The sequence below is a fragment of the Balaenoptera borealis genome (genome assembly GCF_965194805.1).
Source record: "Balaenoptera borealis genome assembly, contig: HAP1_SCAFFOLD_386, whole genome shotgun sequence".
Taxonomy (NCBI): Eukaryota; Metazoa; Chordata; class Mammalia; order Artiodactyla; family Balaenopteridae; genus Balaenoptera; species Balaenoptera borealis.
In genome coordinates, this window is record NW_028123807.1 from 631,139 (window position 1) to 655,627 (window position 24,489).

General features: G+C 46.9%; 2 protein-coding genes across 2 annotated transcripts in view; both read left to right on the plus strand.

Moving 5' to 3' along the window:
• The window catches only part of LOC309621391 (uncharacterized protein), a 49,446-nt gene that overhangs the window by 17,342 nt on the left and 7,615 nt on the right, over positions 1-24,489 (plus strand). The window lies entirely within an intron of this gene.
• On the plus strand, positions 1,794-20,894 carry LOC309621390 (myosin-7-like; the record flags this gene model as incomplete). Its single annotated transcript, XM_082408899.1, has 5 exons — positions 1,794-1,815; positions 2,563-2,640; positions 10,498-10,571; positions 10,667-10,754; positions 20,873-20,894. 5 exons carry the CDS (start codon positions 1,794-1,796, stop codon positions 20,878-20,880), a joined length of 270 nt encoding a protein of 89 aa, XP_082265025.1. The 3' UTR covers positions 20,881-20,894.

A 24,489-nucleotide genomic window follows, 5' to 3' on the forward strand; every position in this document is an offset into this window, starting at 1 on the left:
ACCTAAGGGGAAAGGGAGGTGGGGGATAAATTAGGAGTTTGGGATTAACACATACACACTACTATATATAAAATAGAAAAACAACAAGGACCTACTGTATAGCACAGGGAACTATACTCAGTATTTTGTAATAACCTATAAGGGAAATGAATCTGAAAAAGAATATATAGATATATATGTGTGTGTGTGTGTGCGTGTGTGTATATATATATATATATATATATATATATATATATATATATATATATATACACACATACATGAATCTCCTTGCTGTACACCTGAAACTAACACAACATTGTAAATCAAATATACTTCAATTAAAAAATAATGTTTAAAAAAAAAGAATGGTTGTGTTAAATGGCCAATCTTATGTTTTCCGGAGATTTCTGAGAAGAGGCGCACACCACCTCATGTTTACGATGCTGGGTAAAGGAGACGTACTTAATATCCATGCTATTGATCATCCATCGCTTAACAATTCATCCTGTGGCTCTGCCCTTCACTGACCTTCTTAGCACACTCTGCCCCAGTTCTGCTCGGCCTCTAGGACTCTCTAAGTCTCAGAGATCTGTGTCCAACGTCAAAATCCCTACGCAGCTGACTTGGCATTATACAGCCTCCGCTGGTCATTTATCCAAGTAACTTAACAAGAGTGAAAGATCAGGGCTACGATGCATTTACATCTAAGGAGTAAATGGTGATCCCCCAATACAGCCACGTTAGAGTGCTGGGCTTGCGCATTTGGGAGTATAAAGGGAGCTGGGGGGCCACACTTTCGAAACTGCTTCGACCACAGCACCGCAAGGTAAGTGCTCACAAGTGCCCGCTTTTTTGCTCCATGTAGCTGTGATTATACCTGATCAGGTTACCTGGAGAGGAGAGAAGGCAACACAGCAGCCTTTGCTGAGGGCCTACTAAGCGTAAGGAACTGTGTTAAGGGCAATATGGGAGACAAGATGGCGAGGCCTTTCAAGAAGCTTCTACAAAGAGTAAAAAGACAAGAATATAAGCAATTATGACACCAAAAAAAAAAAAAAAAACTAACCTGCAGGATATAAAGCTGAATATAATACGTGCTTACCCCTCTAATTGTTTAGGTCAGTATTATAATTGCAGTTAGCAAATAAACGTGCTAATTTGTGATATCTCTTCTGTGATTGCCTTGAAGTATTATTTGAAATTTTTGTGGTTGGTTATGTAAATTTTTTTCTTATGTCAGGATTTCTGGGAGATAATTGCGGGAAGAAATTCTCCCATGCATTTGATCCATCTCAGAATGCATCCTAGTTTGCTTATTAATGACCAGTTTCCAGACTGCTCATTCATGGCATGCCTTGTGGACTTCGGGCTGGGTCATGTCTGACACTGCAGGAGCATCCCTCAGAGGGATTCTGTAGCTTTAGGAGCTTGCGATGCTTCGATTTCTGGCCACCATCTTCACCAGAATACCTTCTGTCATACATTCACAGGGTTAAGAGAAACCTTGGGGATTTTCTGGTCCATCTGTCTCATTTACAGAAGGAAACCAAAGCTAAAGGAAATTACAACAGCTACTTTACAGAGCTGGCATTAGAAAACCGAGGTTCTGCCTCCAAGTGTGATTTCGTTTGAACCAAGGATTCAGAATATGATACTTAATCATTTAATCTTTTCCTGAGAAAGTTGTGAGAATTTTAGGATATAGCTGGAGATTATTAGAGACTCATAAAAGGTAGAGACCAAGAGTACGCGACCAAAGTAGGAAAGCAAGCGTTGAAATGTCTCTTCCTGCCTAAATGGTATTTCACGACATGTTCCCCAGGTTCCATAAAAGTACTGTGTGGTAAATGGGAAGTTTAAGTTAAATTTGATATTGAAAATTATTCAGACTCTTATGGTATCCTGAGATCTTCATGTAGGTTATCAACTTCTGGACTGAGATTCCTTAGTCCCAAATAAGTTATCAGCTACCCTACCTTCATCTTCTCCAAGAGAATATAGGATATTTAAGAGAGTGCCCTTCCTAGACCTCTTAAAGAAGTCTTGCCCATAGTTCACAACTTTTCTCTCATTGCCAAAGAATTCAACTTCTGGTCTAAAAGCATCCAAGTTACAATCCGGATCATTCCCCTCCCTCCTTCCTTTCTTTTTTGACCCCTCACGGCCCCCTACCCTCAGCCAAAAGCATCATCTCTCTAAGTCCCCATAACACTTCATTTAGACGCTTACAGAATTTGTATTATTCTTCCTTGTTCAAAGATTTATTTGAGCATTTCTCTTAACTGTTCCTAAATTTTGCATTCCTTTAGGGTAGAGACTGTCTTTATCCTTTTTTATACCCCCTTAAGGAGCTGACATGGTACTTTGCACACACAGAAGATACTCAAAAAAATTGTAAATCAGTGCTGTAATTACCCAATTATTTAAAGAATGATGATTTAACCGAAGGGAAAAATGGAAAATGTATTTCCATCCCACACCATCCACTGTGTACTATTTAAATGTAGCTAAACTTAGAAAAGTACAATTTCTGGATTTATTTAAACTCTTCCTAGTTCATTTGTTCTTTGTTTTGTTTAGTTTTGATTTCTGGGATCACTCTCTCAGAAGCCACTTCATTCCTGAAGGACACTAACCATTGCTTTGGAAACCAAGAAGGTAAGGGTCACTTTCATCTTGATTGGGAATACAATAATTGAAATTAGCACACACTGTTTTACACATTCTCATTCTTGCCACACTCATAGGAATCTGAAACTGATGAAATTAAAATCCATTACTTAAGTATTTCTAAAGGCAGATTACAAAATATGCAGCTAAGGAAGCAGGGCTTCCCAAATTTGCTCATCACACTAACAGGAATAAAACACACTGCAGAACTTTGACACACAAGCTCCAGGTCAATATACTTAGGTTGGCCCCAAACATGATGTTCGTAGGCTCAAGATTCAGTCTTCACACAAGTCTAACTTTGCTGTGTTTTGAGCAGAGGCCGCACCCGTGAATCCCCTCAGCTGTGTCTTTACTCACAAATGATGCTGAGAGAATAAGGAGAAATGGATTCAAACCTATGTCCACTGTAGTAATAAAAAATATTACTCGCCCACCTCAAGATTTGTGTTTATTGGAAGTAATTCTAGATGAATTAGGACCAAGGAAACCAAAGTATAATTAAGTCATGACCACACCATTGCTGACAAGATGCAGTAGCTGAGAAATTCCCAAGAGAGTGCTGAAAGTTGAGAGCAGTGTCATAGCGCACTGACAGCAGTAAGCGGGGTTGGGGAGCACTCAGAAGGTGGTGCTGGAGGTCAGGGAGACTGGGATGGCCATCCCCATTGGAAGACCCCTAAAGACAGGAACAGAGGGGATGGCTGGAGGGACACAGCTGTGTAGGGCTGGAAGCAGGTCAAGCTCTCAAAACCAAGAAGCAGATAATTAGGGGACTTTCTGGGGGTAGAGTTTCCAGGGACACCATGAGTCATGCCAAGAGAGTTGGATGAGACCTAACAAGGGAAAGTTTTATCAGCCAAGAATACATGGTTTTAGCCCTGGGTCTCAGAGTACAGTTGTATAAATATGGGGACAAGATCTGACTTAGCAACCGGACGCACACAGCGTGCGTTGAGGGGCTTTGCTTGACAGTGAGTGGTGAGCCATCGGTGTGAGGAGGCTGCCAGAGGGCAGTCACCACCTCGGGCATGACACCTAGGTCAGGAGAGATGAGGGCACATGCTGATGGAGGACAGCATGTGGTCTGGATGTCACACTTAAGAGATTAACAGGAGTGAGCTCACTGTGATGGTAAAGGAGATGCAGAAGCACATCACGGAAGAAACAGATGAAGACAGCACTGGGGCTACTTAGCCTGGAAAAGAAAAAGCTAAGGAGGGACTTCCCTGGAGGTCCAGTGGTTAAGACTCCGCCTTTCAGGCTCAATCCCTGGTCGGGGAGTTAAGATCCTACATGCCTTGCAGCCAAAAAACCAAAACATAAAACAGAAGCAATACTGTAACAAATTCAATAAAGACTTGAAAAATGGTCCACATTAAAAAAAAAAAAAAAAAAAAAGCTAAGGAGAACCCAGAGCAGCCATCAAATGGGTGAAGAGTTGTCTTGTGGGGAGAAGGTTTGAACTCTTTCTGTTGTTACCAAGAGCCGAAAGGAGGATCAAACATCCTGAAGTCACAGAGAGCCAGATTTCAGTTTAAAGCAAGAAGTATCTTTGGCCTGCAGAAACTACCCCAAATGATTTTCCAAAATTTTCAAAAGGGAAAAAAGTCATCTTGAAGGCATTTGAGTAGGCTGGACAACACATTTGCAAGAATATCGCTGAGACAACTCATGCATCATCTAGGCAGTAAAAGTAGGAGATACTGGATTCTGAGTCATGGTTAGAGCTGTGGGTGGAAGAAGAAAAATCTTCCCCTCAACACACGCAGTGACTTGAATCCCAGACGGAAAGTCTTGTTTTTCTAAGAGACCTAAAGGTATAGTTTGACCATGAGTCATTGTAGTCTTTCCCCAACTTCAGACTTCATTCTTATACTACTATCACAAATTTTGCAATACCCATTTAAGACCAGTACTGCTAATTCACTTAATATTTTGATTTACCTTGATTCCTTTTTCTTCTTAGATGTGTTTTTCAAAGTTAGCCTATATGCTTGCTATGAAAGTCTGGACCGTCTATCTCAGCATCAGCTGAGACATTTAGATATTCAGAATCTCAAACTCTACTCCAGATCTGCTGAATCAGAATATCTATTTCAACAAGATTCCCAGTTGGATTCCTATGCCCACCAAAGTTTGAGAAACACTGCTTTATATCACTACTATAAACAGATATCTCACTGTCTCTAAGTCGTTAGCACATATTATTCTATTTTATTCTAACTTTCTTCACATTTTCATAAAATATTATCTCTAAACTTGGGATGCATCTTATAATCAATGAAAGGAGTACTGTAATTAGCAGGGTGTTTTCCTTTATTAGTGGGACACAAAATAGGTTATCTTACAATCGATGGCATCTTACATTTTGCTAAAATAAGGTAATAGACTTTAATATAACTATTAAAATTAAGAAATAGTTGCCTAAAATCATTTTGTATTGGACCATTGGGACTATGCCATGGTTTTGGAAAGAGTGGCTTTATAAAAGCAAAATAATGCTCCCAAACATCACTGTGTTTGAGGCCCTTGAGAACAATTCAGTTTCCTCAGTCCCAACCACAGAGATTCTGTTGCAGATGATTTTGATGTGGATCAACTTTCAACACTTTGGGTAGCAGGCTGAAAACTCAGTCAAGCTAAATGACATCAGATCATACACTTGCAGCCTGATGAGATTCCCTCACACTATAGTGCAACCATTCTCAAACTGTGGCCCATGGATCCTTGGAGATCCCTAAGAACTTTTCAAGAGGTACATGAGGTCAAAACAATTTTCATAATACCCGGATGCCATGTGCTTTCTTCACTGTGTTGACTTAGTGATGCAAAAGCAAGGATGGATAGACGATCTGACACTTTATTAGAAATCAAGACATGGCACCAAGCTGTACTAATAGTCATAGTATTCTTCACAGCCATACACTGACAGTGAAAAAGAATTTTTTTTTAATTTAAAAAGCCAGCTTCAGGACTTCCCTGGTGGCACAGTGGCTAAGAATCCGCCTGCCAATGCAGGGGACACGGGTTCGAGCCCTGGTCCGGGAAGATCCCACATGTTGCGGAGGGAGCAACTAAGCCCGTGAGCCACAACCACTGAGCCCGTGTGCCACAACTACCGAAGCCCGCATGCCTAGAGCCCGTGCTCCGCAACAAGAGAAGCCACCGCAATTAGAAGCCCGTGTACCGCAACAAATAGTAGCGCTAGCCGCAACTAGAGAAAGCCTGCACGCAGCAACAAAGACCCAACGCAGCCAAAAATAAATATAAATAAATAAATAAATTTTTAAAAAAACCAGTTTCATTGAAAAATGACCTAAAATTTGCAGCAGTGGAAAGTATTAATTTGATTACATCTCAATTTTATCCACATCTTTATAATATTCTACATGATCAAACAGGAAGTCCATGAAAAGCACTCTTTTTGCACACTGGACTTTGACATTTGTCTCAAGGAAAAACACATGTGCAGTTGTCTGAGTTGCAAGATGAACCAGCCACTTGATTCATGAAGCACCATTTTTACTTGAAAGAATGACTAGAGGACAAACTATTGTTTCTCAAACTTGTATATCTGGCACACAGTTTCTCAAAAAGCAGTGAAGTGTGTTTATCCTTTCAAGGAAAACTACTGACAGTGTTTTTTACTAATGATATAGTTGAGTTTTCAAGCAAAAATTAAAACTTTGGAAGACTTGTATCTACTATCATTAGCTTGACAACGTCCTAATATTTGAATTTTCTAATGAGATCAGTACTGATATTAATGATTGTGATTTTTTATACTGTATAATGAAACGTGCCAATATTTGGAAGTTCTGTATAATTCAGTGAACAATATTTTCCAAATGATCAATGTATGATGTTTACACATGGGTAAAAGTTTCATTCAAAGTTCAACACAGACCAACAGATCATAATGTTTGTTGATATGGTTTCAGATTCCACATTGCAACTAGCCTTTAAGGAACTACCACAGAAACTACCACGTGTCAAGTTTTGGTATAGTATCTAAAAAGAATATCCGCAATTATTTGAAAGGGTAATTAAAATACTCTTTCCTTTTCCAAATTATATATCTGTGAAAGATTTTCTATATCTACTTTAACCAAAAAACAAAAAACAAAAAACCATACAGCAACAGACAGAATACAGAAGCAGGCATGAAAATACATCCATCTTCTACTCAGCAGACATTAAAGTGAGTTGCAAAAATGAAAAACAATGGTACTCTTGCCACTAATTTTTTTGTTTTGGAAAATATAGTCATTTTCATAAAAATATGTCATTAATGTTAACATGCAATGAATTTGATAGGAACTTTAAATGAATTAGATTTTCTCAATTTTGACTTCTAATACCATAAGTATTGGTAGATATGACCTGCATAAACCAAACTCACTGGGTTCTCAAAGTTTTTTTTTTTTTTTTAAAGCAAAGAATCACATTGAAGTGAAACTTTGCTGGTTTTTTTTTTTAATTTTATTTATTTATTTATTTATGGCTGCATGGGTCTTCGTTTCTGTGCGAGGGCTTTCTCTTGCTGCGGCAAGCGGGGGCCACTCTTCATCGCGGTGCGCGGGCCTCTCATTATCGCGGCCTCTCCTGCTGCAGAGCACAGGCTCCAGACGCGCAGGCTCAGTAATTGTGGCTCACGGACCCAGCTGCTCCGTGGCATGTGGGATCTTCCCAGACCAGGGCTCGAACCCGTGTTCCCTGCATTGGCAGGCAGATTCTCAACCACTGCGCCACCAGGGAAGCCCTCAATGGTTTTTAAGAGTGTGAAGGGGTTCTGAGAAAACAAAGCTTGAGAACTGCTGCTGTCGTAAAACTCACTTAAGCCACAAAAGTAGGGACTATCTTCACAGATGAGGAAACAATATGGATGAATTCTTCCTCTCCACCAGGCAGTAACTGAGAAAATTTAAACCGCATGAAGCCTGCAAGCCAGAGGTCCTCTTTGTGGTGCTATATTGAGTTCCAATCTCTTAACTATGAAAACTTAACCACGAGCACACAGATGGTTCAGCAGAGCCGCTGGCCAAAGTAAAATCGAAATGCAACTTATCCTGAATAAGATCCAGAGGGAAGCAGTTGCTCCTCTTTCTGTAGGACTAGATCCCCCCAGAATCTCAAGGAGGGATATTGAAACAACAGTCAGTTACCAATGAAGAGTAATTTCATAAAATGTAAGATTGAGGGTGGGGGAAGTTCCAAGAGACAACCATAAAATGTTCAATTTTCCCACTTTTAATAGGATACATAAAAGGCTTTATTCAAAACATATGACCTATTTCTTAAGAGAGATATGGGGATACATGTGTGTAATTGAACTCCATTTTATGGTCACTTACAGAAGAATGTATGGAAAAGAAAAAGCAGAGAAAGAAAGGGAGAAGGGGAAGAGTTGTGGGGAAAAGAAGTAGAGGGTCAGGAAGGATACGGGAAGAGGTCCAGAGGGAACAGGAAAAGCAAATGCAGATGAGGAAAAGGAACCAGAAAAGTCACACAACCTGCAGGGGCCTTAGAAATGAGCTAGGCTTGCTTCTTCATTTTAAGTGAAATTAGTGGCCCAAAGAAGTTAAGTGGTTTGACCAAGTTCAGTGCCGGGACTTTAAGCCAAATTTTCTAGCTTCTAAGCAAGGAAAACACATAAAGAGAAGGTCTGTGAAAGGGGATGGTTTGGAAAGAAGTGACCGGGGGTGATGAGCGGGAGGGTGGACAGAGAGAGGGAGGCAGAAAGATACATAAACACACCATACACGCACATGCACACACACACACACGCTAAGCAGTGAGTTCTAAAGCAGGTATTTAATTAAACACTGTTTGTCACACCCCGACACTGCTACACATAACTAAAGTTTGGAGACCCCTGCCTTAAGCCCAGTACTTCTCAACCCTACTATGCCTAGAAATCACCTGGAGATCTTGTTAAAGTGCAGATTCTGGTTTTGTAATGCGGGGTGGTTCTGAGATTCTGAATGTCTAACAACTCCTCGGTGATGCTGATGCAACATGTTCAAGGACCACTCTTGGAGTCAGAAGGCCCTACACCAGCAGTTCTCAGAGTGTGGTCCCTGGACCACAATGATGAATTCACCATCAGCTGATGAATGCACCACCAGCATTGCCTAAGAACTTGCTAGAAATGCATATTCTCAGGCCCCATCCCATACCTACTGAATCAGAAGCTCTGGGGGTGAGGCCCAGAAATCTGTGTTTTAACAAGCTCTCCAGGTAATTCCGGTGCATGTTAAAGTTTGGAACCATTGCACTAGGCCATAATGTCTCCTATCACCTTGTTGCCTGTAATTGGCTAAACAAGTGTGGCAGTACTTTATGTTCAAGTCATTACTTTTCACTGGGCTATCTGAACTTTCTACTAGGAATTATCAACACTCACCAAGAGGAACATCTCAATCTTGCCAACTATTCAGTTGGATTTCATGTCTGATATCTAAAGGAAAAGATTCTCCTTGGATACAGAGAGTCTAAATTATACTCCCAGTTAAATGCCACCCATATCCCACCCCACTCCGTTCCCACAGTGATAAAAATCAGTGTTCCCAAATCTGAGTAGTTTAGAGGAATTTTAAGAATCAGGATACGGAAATGAACAAACCAAAAAACCTCAGCTCTCCTATGTCAAAAGAAAACCAAACTTTCACTTCAGGGTTTGGAGGAAGCGGTTTAGAAAGGCCACCACTGACAAAACGGTGCACTGTTAGTGGAGATGTAAATTTGTGCAGGCACTACAGAAAACAGTATAGAGATTCCTTTAAAAATTAAAAATAGAACTACCATATGATCCTGCAATTCCACTTCTGGGTATATACCCAAAGGAAATGAAATTACTATCCCAAAGAGATACTCCCACGTTCATTGTGGCATTATTTAGAATAGCCAAGACATGGAAACGATCTAAGTGTCCACTGATGGATAAATGGATAAAGAAAAGGTCATATATAATGGAATATTATTCAGCCATAGAAAAGAATGAAATCTTGCCATTGGCAACAGTGGACCTAGAGGGCGTTATGCTATGTGAAATAAGTCAGACACAGAAAGACAGATCCTGTATAATCTCACGTATATGTGGCATCTTAAAAAACCAAACTCATAGCAACAGAGATCAGATCTGTGGTTGCCAGAGGTGGCGGGTGAGAGGTGGGAGAATTGGGTGAAAGGGGTTAAAAGGTACAAACTTCCAATTATGACATAAATAAGTTCCGTGGTTGTTAAGTACAGCATGGTAACTGTAGTTAATTACACTGTGTTGTATATTTGAAAGTTGCTAAGAGAGTAGAGCTTAAAAGCTCTCATCACAAGGGCTTCCCTGGTGGCGCAGTGGTTGAGAGTCTGCCTGCCAATGCAGGGGACACGGGTTCGAGCCCTGGTCTGGGAGGATCCCACATGCCACGGAGCAACTAGGCCCGTGAGCCACAATTACTGAGCCTGCGCGTCTGGAGCCTGTGCTCCACAACAAGAGAGGCCGCGATAATGAGAGGCCCGCGTGCCGCGATGAAGAGTGGCCCCCACTTGCCGCAACTAGAGAAAGCCCTCGCACAGAAACGAAGACCCAACACAGCCATAAAAAAAAAAAAAAATCTCATCACAAGAAAAAGAAACTGTAAGTGAAGGGATAGATATTAAGTAGACCTAATGCTGTGATCATTTTGCAATATATACATATATCAAATCATTATGTTGTACACCTTAAACATATACAGTGTTATATGTCAGTTACATCTCAATAAAACTGGTGGGGCAGGTGGGTAGGAAAGGCCACCACTGTGTCCTCAGGACTCACTGGACACATCCTCTTGTGTCTGTCTCCAGGCGACGCCGGGGTGAGCAAGAAGGGCGGGAAGAAGAAGGGCTCCTCTTTCCAGACCGTGTCCGCTGTGTTCAGGGTTTGTTTTTTGGCAGCTTCCACATTCGGTTGTATTTCTGCCCAGTGCAACGGCATTTGCTAAGGTTAATGTGCTTCTTCTGGTTTGTGTCTCAGGAAAATTTAAACAAATTGATGGCCAATTCAAGGAGCACTCATCCTCACTTTGTGCGATGTCTGATTCCCAATGAGACCAAGACTCCTGGTGAGTAAGAATCCATCAGAACAGGACTCCCTGAAACGTATGCAAAATTCTGTGGGTGTGGGTGTGGGTGCACACGTGAGTATGTACATGTGTCTGTGTGCACGTGCATGTGTGTTTCCCTGAGGACAGGCTCATGAGAGCCTTTATCACTTCTCAGTCTATGAAATAGGGCTGCCAGATTTGGCAAATTAAAACCACAAGACGCCCCATTAAATTCGAATTTCAGATGAGACAATGAAAAATTTCTTGGTATAAATATGACCCATGCAATATTTGGGATATACTTATACTAAAAAAAAAAAAAAGCATTTACTGTTTCTCTGAAATTCAAATTCAACTGGGCATCCTGGGCATATTTTATCTGGCATCCCCACTATGAAATTATATCCAAAATATTATGTACATATATAGGTACATTAAATCCATACCTTTCATAAGATTCTTAAAAACCTTTCCCCCCAAAGTGAAGAGCCACTATATTTGGCAAATAATCAGCTTAGGTGTTCCATAATAAAAACAGCATCACTAACAACTGTTTTCTGAGCCTAATGCAGTCCCATTATTATGTTATCTCTACTGTTTACAGCAGTTCACTGCAAGATAAGCATAATCATCTCCATTTTATAAATGAGAAAACCAGGTATATAGACATAGAACACCATGTGGTACAGTAGACCTTTAACCATCACCAATCCTGGATTCACAAATATGGCTGAGTTTCAGGGCCATTTGTCACAAAGGAAAGAACAAACCATCACACAGACTGTGGCTATGAGGCAGCTCTCTCACCAGCCAAGCTGTTGAATCCCAAAGGCTGGGCTTCTGGCATCAAGGTCCTGCTTCAGCAATGTTACAGGAGAGCAGAGGAATTAGATGATCAAGGAAAAGATCCCAGCTCCACCTATTACTGCCCAAGGGACCGCAGCTGAGTCCTTTAGCTTTCTGGTCTATAAAAGGAGGATTAAAATGGCATTTTCTTTATGCATTCACTTAGTTATTAACTCATTTATTTATTGAGTGAGCGCTTATAAAGTGTTGACTCATTTTGTAAATATTAACTCATTTAACCCGCCTTAGAGGGCTGTTGTGAGAATTAAATAAGCCAGTACACGTAAAGCATTTGAAACAGGTCCCATCACAAGAACAAAAAAATTGTACCTATGTATGTTGACGGAGGTTAACCAGACTTATTGTGGTGATCATCTCAAAATATATACAAATATCGAATCAATATGTTGTACACCTGAAACTAGTAAAATGTTATATGCCAATTACACCTCAGTTTTTTTTTTCACACACACACACTGTATTTTATTTTTACAAGAGATAGACTGACACCAAGCATCGTACATGGATGACCACAACAAAAGCAACAATGATTGCAATTACCAAACATGAAACACACTCATACTATGTCATAATATTGACATTCAGTCCAGTAATCCTCCACTGTAACAGCTCCTTTACTTTGCAGTGAAAATTGATTTGTATATTCTTTGCCTTTGAGTCCTTGTGGGATGTTTTTTTTTAATTCAGACAGAAAGTCACAAAAATTATACTCATCCTCATCAGTTCACTCAGTCCCATGTAATTAAGTTTTTTGTTCATCTTGATCTTTTGTTAGCACTTTTATGAGTTCATCAGTTTTTCATTAGAGTTCTGAAAATGCTTATTCATTCAGTTCAGCTGTACAGTCAGTTACCAGAAACCTGTACTTGTCAGAGTCTTTTCCATGAATTTCTTGAAGATGAAACCCTTTTATAGGAACATATTTGCAAAAGCATCAGAGTACACCCAGAACTGTCTGTAAATGACAAAAGACTTAAAAATGACCACAGTTAAAGATCTGATGAAAGTTCATAATAATGCAGTTGACAAGAAAATTAGTTATTTCTGAGATATACATTTTAAAGTAATAACTAGGATTATGACTTATAACATTATACCAGAACATATAAGATTTTTAGAAATTTCATTTAATGTCTGAAACATTTATATTAACATATTTCCATACAAATAACCCAATGAAAGTTTAGTATTAGTTGTTTTGTTTGTTTGTTTGTTTATACTGCAGGTTCTTATTAGGCATCAATTTTATACACATCAGTGTATACATGTCAATCCCAATCGCCCAATTCAGCACACCACCATCCCCACCCCACCGCAGTTTTCCCCCCTTGGTGTCCATATGTCCGTTCTCTACATCTGTGTCTCAACTTCTGCCCTGCAAACCGGCTCATCTGTACCATTTTTCTAGGTTCCACATACATGCGTTAATATACGATATTTGTTTTTCTCTTTCTGACTTACTTCACTCTGTACGACAGTCTCTAGATCCATCCACGTCTCAACCAATGACTCAATTTCGGTCCTTTTTCTGGCTGAGTAATATTCCATTGTATATATGTACCACACTTCTTTATCCATTCGTCTGTTGATGGGAATTTAGGTTGCTTCCATGACCTGGCTATTGTAAATAGTGCTGCAGTGAACATTCGGGTGCATGTGTCTTTTTGAATTACGGATTTCTCTGGGTATATGCCCAGTAGTGGGATTGCTGGGTCATATGGTAATTCTAATTTTAGTTTTTTAAGGAACCTCCATATTGTTCTCCATAGTGGCTGTATCAATTTACATTCCCACCAACAGTGCAAGAGGGTTCCCTTTTCTCCACACCCTCTCCAGCATTTGTTGTTTGTAGATTTTCTGATGATGCCCATTCTAACTGGTGTGAGGTGATACCTCATTGTAGTTTTGATTTGCATTTCTCTAATAATTAGTGATGTTGAGCATCTTTTCATGTGCTTCGTGGCCGTCTGTATGTCTTCTTTGGAGAAATGTCTATTTAGGTCTTCTGCCCATTTTTGGATTGGGGTGTTTGTTTCTTTAATATTGAGCTGAATGAGCTGTTTATATATTTTGGAGATTAATCCTTTGTCCGTTGATTCGTTTGCAAATATTTTCTCCCATTCTGAGGGTTGTCTTTTCGTCTTGTTTATGGTTTCCTTTGCTGTGCAAAAGCTTTGAAGTTTCATTAGGTCCCATTTGTTTATTTTTGTTTTTATTTCCATTACTCTAGGAGGTGGATCAAAAAAGATCTTGCTGTGATTTATGTCAAAGAGGGTTCTTCCTATGTTTTCCTCTAGGAGTTTTATAGTGTCCATTCTCACATTTAGGTCTCTAATCCATTTGGAGTTTATTTTTGTGTATGGTGTTAGGGAGTATTCTAATTTCATTCTTTTACATGTAGCTGTCCATGTTTCCCAGCACCACTTATTGAAGAGACTGTCTTTTCTCCATTGTATATCTTTACCTCCTTTGTCATAGATTAGTTGACCATAGGTGCGTGGGTTTACCTCTGGGCTTTCTATCTTGTTCCATTGATCTATGTTTCTGTTTTGGTGCCAGTACCATATTGTCTTGATTACTGTAGCTTTGTAGTATAGTCTGAAGTCAGGGAGTCTGATTCCTCCAGCTCCGTTTTTTTCCCTCAAGACTGCTTTGGCTATTACAGGTATGTGACATTCCCCATCTCTCCCCCCATCACAGGTGAGTGACAGTCTCCAGCTCTCTCCCCATCTCAGGTATGTGACAGCCCCCAGCTCTCTACTCATCACAGGTGTGTGAAGCCCCCAGCTCTGTACCCATCACAGGTGAGTGGCAGCTCCCAACTCTCTCCCCATCACAGGTATGTGACAGCCCCCAGCTCTATCCCCATCACAGGTGTGTGACACCCCCAGCTCTCTCCCCATCACAGGTAAGTGATAGCTCCCAGCTCTCTCCCCATCTCATGTATATGAGAGCCCCCAGCTGTCTCCGCATCACAGGTGAACGACAGCCCCCAACTCTCTCCCAATCACAGGTATGTGACAGCCCCCAGCTGTCTCCGCATCACAGGTATGTGAAAGCCCCCAGCTCTCTCCCCATCACAGGTGTTTAATGGTCCCCATCTCTCTCCCCATCACAGGTGTGTGACAGCGCCCAGCTCTCTCCACATCACAGGTGAGTGACAGCCCCCAGCTCTCTCCCCATCTCAGGTATGGAACAGCCCCCAGCTGTCTCCGCATCACAGGTGCCCGACAGCCCCCAACTCTCTCCCCATCACAGGTATGTGACAGCTCCAGCTGTCTCCGTATCACAGGTATGTTAAAGCCACCAGCTGTCTCCGCATCACAGGTATGTGACAGCCCCCAGCTCTCTCCCCCTCAGAGGTGTTTGACAGTCCCCATCACTCTCCCCATCACAGGTGTATGACAGCCTGCAGCTCTCTCCCCATCACAGGTGAGTGACAGACTCCAGCTCTCTCCCAATTACAGGTGTGTGACAGCTCCGAGCTCTCTCCCCATAACAGGTGAGTGACAGCCCCCAGCTCTCTCCCCATCTCAGGTATGTGACAGCCACCAGCTGTCTCCGCATCACAGGTGCCCGACAGCCCCCAACTCTCTACCCATCACAGGTATGTGACAGCTCCCAGCTGTCTGGGCATCACAGGTATGTGACAACCAGCATCTGTGTCCGCATCACAGGTGTGTGACAGCCCCCAGCCCTCTCCCCATCAGAGGTGTTTGACAGTCCCCATCACTCTTCCCATCACAGGTGTGTGACCGCCCCCAGCTCTCTCCCCATCCCAGGTAAGTGACACCCCTCAGCTCTCTCCCCATCACAGGTGTGTGACAGCCCCCAGATGTCTCAGCATTACAGGTATGTGACAGTCCCCTTCTCTCTCACCATAACAGGTGTGTGACAGCCCCCAGCTCTCTCTCCATCACAGGTGAGTGACAGACCCCAGCGCTCTCCCTATCTCAGGTACGTGGCAGCCCCCAGGTGTCTACGCATCACAGGTGCCTGACAGCTCCCAGCTTTCTCCACATCTCACGTATGTTACAACTCCAACTGTCTCCACAGCACAGGTATGTAACAGCCACCAGCTGTCTCCGCATCACAGGTATGTGACAACCCCCAGCTCTCACCCATCACAGATGTGTGACAGCCCCCGGCTCTCTCCCCATCACATGTATGTGACAGCCCCGAGCTGTCTCACCATCACAGGTATATGACAGCCCCCAGGTATCTCCCCACTACTAGTATGTGATAGCTCCTATCCTTCCCCACATCACAGGTATGTGAACAACCACAAGCTCTCTCCACATCACAGGCGTGTGACCGTCCCCAGCTGTCTCCGTATCACAGGTGTGTGACAGCCTCCAGCTCTCTCCCCATCACAGGTATGTGACAGCCCCCATCACTCTCCCCATCACAGCTGAGTGACAGCACTCATCTCTCTCCCCATCACAGGTGAGTGACAGCACCCATCTCTCCTCCCATAACAGGTGAGTGATAACCCACAGCTCTCTACTCATAACAGGTGTGTGAAGCCCCTAGCTCTCTCCCAATCACAGGTGAGTGACAGTCCCCAACTCTCTCCCCATCACAGGTATGTGAAAGCCCCCAGCTCTCTCCCCATCACAGGTGTTTGACAGTCCCCATCTCTCTCCCCATCACAGGTATGTGAAAGTCCCCATGTCTCCCCCCATCACAGGTGTGAGACAGCCCCCAGCTCTCTCCCCATCACAGGTGAGTGACAGCCCCCAGCTCTCTCCCCATCTCAGGTATCTGACAGCCCCCAGCTGTCTCCGCATCACAGGTGAACGACAGCCCCCAACTCTCTCCCCATCACATGTATGTGACAGCCCCCAGCTGTCTCCGCATCACAGGTATGTGTGAGCCCCCAGCTCTCTCCTCATCACAAGTGTTTGACAGCCCCCTTCTTTATGAGCATTACAGGTATGTGACAGGACCCAGCTGTCTCCGCATCACAGGTATGTGACAGCCATCAGCTGTCTCCGCATCACAGGTATGTGACAGCCCCCAGCTCTCTCCCCATCAAAGGTGTTTGACAGTCCCCATCACTCTCCCCATCACAGGTGTGTGACAGCCCCCAGTTCTCTCCCCATCACAGGTGAGTGACAGCCCCCAACTCTCTCCCCATCTCAGGTATGTGACAGTCCCCAGCTATCTCCGCATCACAGGTGCCTGACAGCCCCCAACTCTTTCTCCATCACAGGTAAGTGACAGCCCAAAGCTCTCTCGCTATCTCAGGTGTGTGACAGCCACTAGCTGTCTGCACATCCCAGGTATGTGACAGCCTCCAGCTCTCTCCCCATCACAGGTATGTGACAGCCCCCATCTCTCTCTCCATCACAGCTGAGTGACAGCCCTCATATCTCTCCCCATCACAGCTGAGTGACAGCCCCCATCTCTCCTGCCATAACAGGTAGGTGACAACCCCCAGCTCTCTACTCATCACAGGTGTGTGAAGCCCCCAGCTCTCTCCCAATCACAGGTGAGTGACAGTCCCCAACTCTCTCCCCATCACAGGTATGTGAGAGCCCCCAGCTGTCTCCACCTCACAGGTATGTGTGAGCCCCCAGCTATGTCCCCATCACAGGTGTTTGACAGTCCCCATCTGTCTCCCCATCATAGGCATGTGAAAGTCCCCAGCTCTCCCCCCATAACAGGTGTGTGACAGCCCCCAACTCTCTCCCCATCACAGGTGAGTGACAGCCCCCAGCTCTCTCCCCATCACAGGTGTGTGACAGCTCATAGCTGTCTCAGCATTACAGGTATGTGACAGTCCCCATCCCTTTCCCCATCACAGGTGTGTGACAGCCCCCAGCTCTCTCCGCATCACAGATGAGTGACAGCCCCCAGCTCTGTCCCCATCTCAGGTATGTGACAGCCCCCAGCTATTTCTGCATCACAGGTGTCTGACAGCCCCCAACTCTTTCTCCATCACAGGTAAGTGACAGCACAAAGCTGTCTCGCTATCACAGGTATGTGACAGCCACTAGCTGTATCCACATCCCAGGTATGTGACAGCCCCCAGCTCTCTACCGATCACAGGTGTGTGAAGCCCCCAACTCTCTCCCCATCTCAGGTATGTGACAGCCCCCAGTTGTCTCCGCATCACAGGGGCCTAACAGCCCCCAACTCTCTCCCCATCACAGGTATGTGACGACCCCCAGCTATCTCGCTATCACAGGTATGTGATAGCCACAAGCTGTCTGCGCATCCCAGGTATGTGTGAGCCCCCAGCTCTCTCCCCATCCCAGGTGAGTGACACCCCCCAGCTCTCTCCCTATTACAGGTATGTGACACCCCTCACCTCTCTCCCCATCACAGATGTGTGACAGGCCCCATTTGTCTCAGCATTACAGGTATGTGACAGTCCCCATCTCTCTCACCATAACAGGTGTGTGACAGCCCCCAGCTCTCTCCCCATCACAGGTGTGTGACAGACCCCAGCGCTCTCCCTATCTCAGATACGTTACATCCCCCAGGTGTCTCCACATCACAGGTGCCTGACAGCCCCTACCTCTCTCCACATCTAACGTATGATACATCCCCCAGCTGTCTCCACAGTACAGGTATGTAACAGCCACCAGCTGTCTCGGCACCACAGGTATGTGACAACCCCCAGCTCTCTCCCCATCACAGATGTGTGACAGCCCCCGGCTCTCTCCCCATCACATGTATGTGACAGCCCCGAGCTGTCTCCCCATCACAGGTATGTGACTGCCCCCAGTAATCTCCCCACTACTAGTATGTGATAGGCCCCATCCTTCCCAACATCCCAGGTATGTGACAGCCACCAGCTTTCTTCCCATCACAGGTATGTGACAGCCCCCAGTAATCTCCCCACTACTAGTATGTGATAGGCCCCATCCTTCCCAACATCCCAGGTATGTGACAGCCACCAGCTTTCTCCCCATCACAGGTGTGTGACAGCCCCTAGCTGTCTCAGCATTACAGGTATGTGACAGTCCCCATCCCTTTCCCCATCACAGGTGTGTGACTGCCCCCAGCTATCTCCGCATCACAGGTGCCTGACAGCCCCCAACTCTCTCCCCATCACAGATATGTGACAGCCCCCAGCCCTCTCCCCATCACAGGTGTGTGACAGCCCCTAGCTATCTCAGCATTACAGGTATGTGACAGTCCCTATCCCTTTCGCCATCACAGGTGTGTGACTGCCCCCAGCTATCTCCGCATCACAGGTGCCTGACAGCCCCCAACTCTTTCTCCATCACAGGTAAGTGACAGCCCAAAGCTGTCTCGCCATCACAGGTATGTGACAGCCACCAGCTGTCTCCACATCCCAGGTATGTGACAACCCCAGGCTCTCTCCCCATCACAGGTGTGTGACCGTCCCCAGGTGTCTCCATATCACATGTGCGTGACAATGCCCAGCTCTCTCCCCTTCACAGGTGGGTGACAGATCCCAGCTCTCTCCCCATCACAGGTGAGTGACAGCCCCAAGCTCTCTCCACATCACTTTTGTGTGACAGCCCCCAGCACTCTCCCCATCAGAGGTTTTTGACAGTCCCCATCTCTCTCCCAAACAAAGGTTTCTGAAAGTACCCAGCTCTCTCCCCATCACAGGTATTTAACAGCCTCCATCTCTCTCCCCATCACAGGTGAGTGACAGCCCACAGCTATCTCCCCATCACAGGTGGGTGACAGCCCCCAGCTCTCTCCCCATCACAGGTGAGAGACAGCCCCCATCTCTCTCCCCATTACAGGTGAGTGACAGCCGCCAGCTCTCTCCCCATCACAGGTATCTGATAGCCCCCAGCTGTCTCCGCATCACAGGAGCCTGACAGCCCCCAACTCTCTCCCCATCACAGGTATGTGACAACCCCTAGCTTTCTCCCCATAACAGGTATGTGACAGCCCCCACCTGTCTCCATATCACAGGTATGTGACAGCCCCCAGGTCCCTCCCCATCACAGGTGTTTGACAATCCCCATCTCCTTCCCCATCACAGGTGTGTGACAGGCCCCAGCTCTCTCCCCATTATAGGTGAGTAACAGCCCCCAGGTCTCTCCCCATCACAGGTGATTTTAAGCCCCCAGCTCTCTCCCCATCACAGGTATGTGACAGCCCCCAGCTTTTTCCGTATCACAGGTATGTGACAGCCCCCAACTGTCTCCCCATTATAGGTATGTGATAGACCCCAGCTGTCTCCACATCACAGGTATGTGACAAACCCAAGGACTCTCCCCATCACAGGTATGTGACAGCCCACACCTGTCTCCCCAATACAGGTGTGTGACAGCCCCCAGCTCTCTCCCCATCACAGGTGAGTGACAACCCCCAGCTCTCTCCCCATCAGAGTTATTTGACAGCCCACAGCTGTCACCACATCACAGTTGCCTGACAGCCACCAACCATCACCCCATCACAGGTGTGTGAACGTCCCCATCTGCCTCCATATCACAGGTGCGTGACAGCCCCAGCTCTCTCCCCATCACAGGTATGTGACAGCCCCCATCTCTCTCCCCATCACAGGTGAGTGACAGTCCCCAGCTCTCTCCCCATCACAGGTATGTGACCTTCCCCAGCTGTCTCCATATCACAGGTGTGTGACAACGCCCAGCTCTCTTGCCTTCACAGGTGGGTGACAGCATCCAGCTCTCTCCCCATCCCAGGTGAGTGAGAGCCCCCATCTCTCTCCCCATTACAGGTGAGTGACAGCCCCCAGCTCTCTCCCCATCACAGGTATGTGACAACCCCCAGCTGTCTCAGAGACACAGGTATGTGCCAGTCCCCATCTCTCTCCCCATCACAGGTGTGTGACAGCCCCCAGCTCTCTCCACATCACAGGTGAGTGACAGCCCCCGCTCTCTCCCCATCTCAGGTATCTGACGGACCCCAGCTGTCTCCGCATCACAGGAGCCTGACAGCACCCAACTCTCTCCCCATCACAGGTATGTGACAGCCCCCATTTTCTCCACATCACAGATATGTGACAGCCACTAGCACTCTTCCCATCACAGGTGTTTGACTGTCCCCATCTCTCTCACCATCAGAGGTGTGTGACAGCCCCCAGCTCTCTCCCATCACAGGTGTGTGACTGCCCCCAGCTGTCTCCTCGTCACAGGTGCCTGACAGTCCCCACCTTTCTCCCCATCACAGGTATGTGTCAGCCCCCAACTGTCTCCACTTCACAGGTATCTGAAAGACACCAGCTGTCTCCACATCACAGGTATGTGACAGCCCCCAGGTCTCTCCCCATAACAGGTGTTTGACAGTCCCCATCTCTTTCCCCATCACAGGTGTGTGACAGCCCCCAGCGCTCTCCCCATCACAGGTGAGTGACAGCCCCCAGCTCTCTCCCCATCATAGGTATGTGACAGCCGCCAGCTGTCTCCAAATCACAGGTGCCTGACAGCCCCCAACTCTCTCCCCATCACAGGTATGTTACAGCCCCCAGCTGTCTCCACATCACAGGTATATGACAGCAACCAGCTGTCTCCCCATTATAGGTGACAACCCCCAGCTGTCTCCACATAACAGTTATGTGACAACTCCAAGCTCTGTCCCCATCACAGGTGTGTGACCTTCCCCAGCTGTCTCCATATCACAGGTGCGTGACAACGCCCAGCTCTCTTCCCTTCACAGGTGGGTGACATCACCCAGCTCTCTCCCCATCCCAGGTGAGTGAGAGCCCCCATCTCTCTCCCCATTACAGGTGAGTGACAGCCCCCAGCTCTCTCCCCATCACAGGTGAGTGGCAACCTCCAGTTCTCTCCCCATCACAGGTATGTGACAAACCCCAGCTGTCTCAGCGACACAGGTATGTGACAGTTCCCATCTCTCTCCCCATCACAGGTGTGTGACAGCCCCCAGCGCTCCCCCATCACAGGTGAGTGACAGCCCCCAGCTCTCTCCCCATCATAGGTATGTGAAAGCCGCCAGCTGTCTCTGCATCACAGGTGCCTGACAGCCCCCAACTCTCTCCACATCACAGGTATGTTACAGCCCCCAGCTGTCTCCACATCACAGGTATATGACAGCCCCCAGCTGTCTCCCCATTATAGGTGACAACCCCCAGCTGTCTCCACATAACAGTTATGTGACAACCCCAAGCTCTCTCCCCATCACAGATGTGTGACCTTCCCCAGCTGTCTCCATATCACAGGTGCGTGACAACGCCCAGCTCTCTTCCCTTCACAGATGGGTGACATCACCAAGCTCTCTCCCCATCCCAGGTGAGTCAGAGCCCCCATCTCTCTCCCCATTACAGGTGAGTGACAGCCCCCAGCTCTCTCCCCATCACAGGTGAGTGGCAGCCTCCAGCTCTCTCCCCATCACAGGTATGTGACAACCCCCAGCTGTCTCAGCGACACAGGTATGTGACAGTCCCCATCTCTCTCCCCATCCCAGGTGTGTGACAGCCCCCAGCTCTCTCCACATCACAGGTGAGTGACAGCCCCCGCTCTCTCCCCATCTCAGGTATCTGACGGCCCCCAGCTGTCTCCGCATCACAGGAGCCTGACAGCCCCCAACTCTCTCCCCATCACAGGTATGTGACAGCCCCCATTTTCTCCACATCACAGCTATGTGACAGCCACTAGCTCTCTTCCCACCACAGGTGTTTGATAGTCCCCATCTCTCTCACCATCAGAGGTGTGTGACAGCCCCCAACTCTCTCCTCATCACAGGTGAGTGACAGCCCCCACCTCTCTCCCAACACTGGTGTGTGACTGCCCCCAGCTGTCTCCTCGACACAGGTGCCTGACAGTCCCAACCTTTCTCCCCATCACAGGTATGTGTCAGACCCCAACTGTCTCCACTTCACAGGTATCTGAAAGACACCAGCTGTCTCCACATCACAGGTATGTGACAGTCCCCAGGTCTCTCTCCATCATAGGTGTTTGAGAGTCCCCATCTCTCTCCCCATCACAGGTGAGTGACAGCCCCCAGCTTTCTCCCCATCACAGGTGAGTGGCAGCCTACAGCTCTCTCCCCGTTACAGGTATGTGACAACCCCCAACTGTCTCAGCGACACAGGTATGTGACAGTCCCCATCTCTCTCCCCATCACAGGTGTGTGACAGCCCCCAACTCTCTCCCCATCACAGGTATATGACAGGCCCCAGCTGTCTCCACATCACAGGTATATGACAGCCCCCAGCTGTCTCCCCTTTATATGTGACAGCCCCCAGATGTCTCCACTTAACAGTTATGTGACAACCCCAAGCTCTCTCCCCATCACAGGTGTGTGACCTTCCCCAGCCATCTCCATATCACAGGTGCGTGACAATGCCCAGCTCTCTTGCCTTCACCTGTGGTTGACAGCATCCAACTCTCTCCCCATCCCAGGTGAGTGAGAGCCCCCATCTCTCTCCCCATTACAGGTGAGTGACAGCCCCCAGCTCTCTCCCCATCACAGGTGAGTGGCAGCCTCCAGCTCTCTCCCCATCACAGGTATGTGACAACCCCCAGCTGTCTCATCGACACATGTATGTGACAGTCCCCATCTCTGTCCCCATCAACGGTGTGTGACAGCCCCCAGCTCTCTCCACATCACAGGTGAGTGACAGCCCCCAGCTCTCTCCCCATCTCAGGTATCTGACGGCCCCTAGCTGTCTCCGCATCACAGGAGCCTGACAGCCCCCAACTCTCTCCCCATCACAGGTATGTGACAGCCCCCATTTTCTCCACATTGCAGGTATGTGACAGCCACTAGCTCTCTTCCCACCACAGGTGTTTGACAGTCCCCATCTCTCTCACCATCAGAGGTGTGTGACAGCCCCCAGCTCTCTCCTCATCACAGGTGAGTGACAGCCCCCACCTCTCTCCCATAACTGGTGTGTGACTGCCCCCAGTTGTCTACTCGTCACAGGTGCCTGACAGTCCCCACCTTTCTCCCCATCACAGGTATGTGTCAGCCCCCAACTGTCTCCACTTCACAGGTATGTGAAAGACACCAGCTGTCTCCACATCACAGGCATGTGACAGCCCCCAGGTCTCTCGCCATCACAGGTGTTTGACAGTCCCCATCTCTCTCCCCATAACAGGTATGTGACAGCCCCCAGCTCTCTCCCCATCATAGGTATGTGACAGCCGCCAGCTGTCTCCGCATCACAGGTGCCTGACAACCCCCAACTCTCTCCCCATCACAGGTATGTTACAGCCCCCAGCTGTCTCCACATCACAGGTATGAAACAGCCACCAGCCCTCTCCGCATTACAGGTATGTGACAGCCCCCAGCCCTCTCCCCATCATAGGTGTTTGACAGTCCCCAGCCCTCTCCCCATAACAGCTGTGTGACAGCCCCCAGCTCTCTCACCATCACAGGTGAGTGACAGCCCCCAGCTGTCTAACCATCACAGGTGCCCGACAGCCCCCAACTCTCTCCCCATCACAGGTATATGATAGGCCCCAGCTGTCTCCACATCACAGGTATGTGACAGCCCACTGCTGTCTCCCCATTATAGGTGACAGCACCCAGCTGTCTCCACATAACAGTTATGTGACAACCCCAAGCTCTCTTCCCATCACAGGTGTGTGACCTTCCCCAGCTGTCTCCATATCACAGGTGCGTGACAACGCCCAGCTCTCTTCCTTTCACAGGTGGGTGACAGAACCCAGCTCTCTCCCCATCACAGGTGAGTGAGAGACCCCATCTCTCTCCCCATTACAGGTGAGTGACAGCCCCAAGCTCTCTCCCATCACAGGTGAGTGGGAGCCTCCACCTCTCTCCCCACCACAGGTATGTGACAGACCCCAGCTGTCTCAGCGACACAGGTATGTGACATTCCCGATCTCTCTCCCCATCACAGGTGTGTGACAGCCCCCAGCTCTCTCCACATCACAGGTGAGTGACAGGCCCCAGCTCTCTCCCCATCACAGGTATCTGACAGCCCCCCGCTGTCTCCGCATCACAG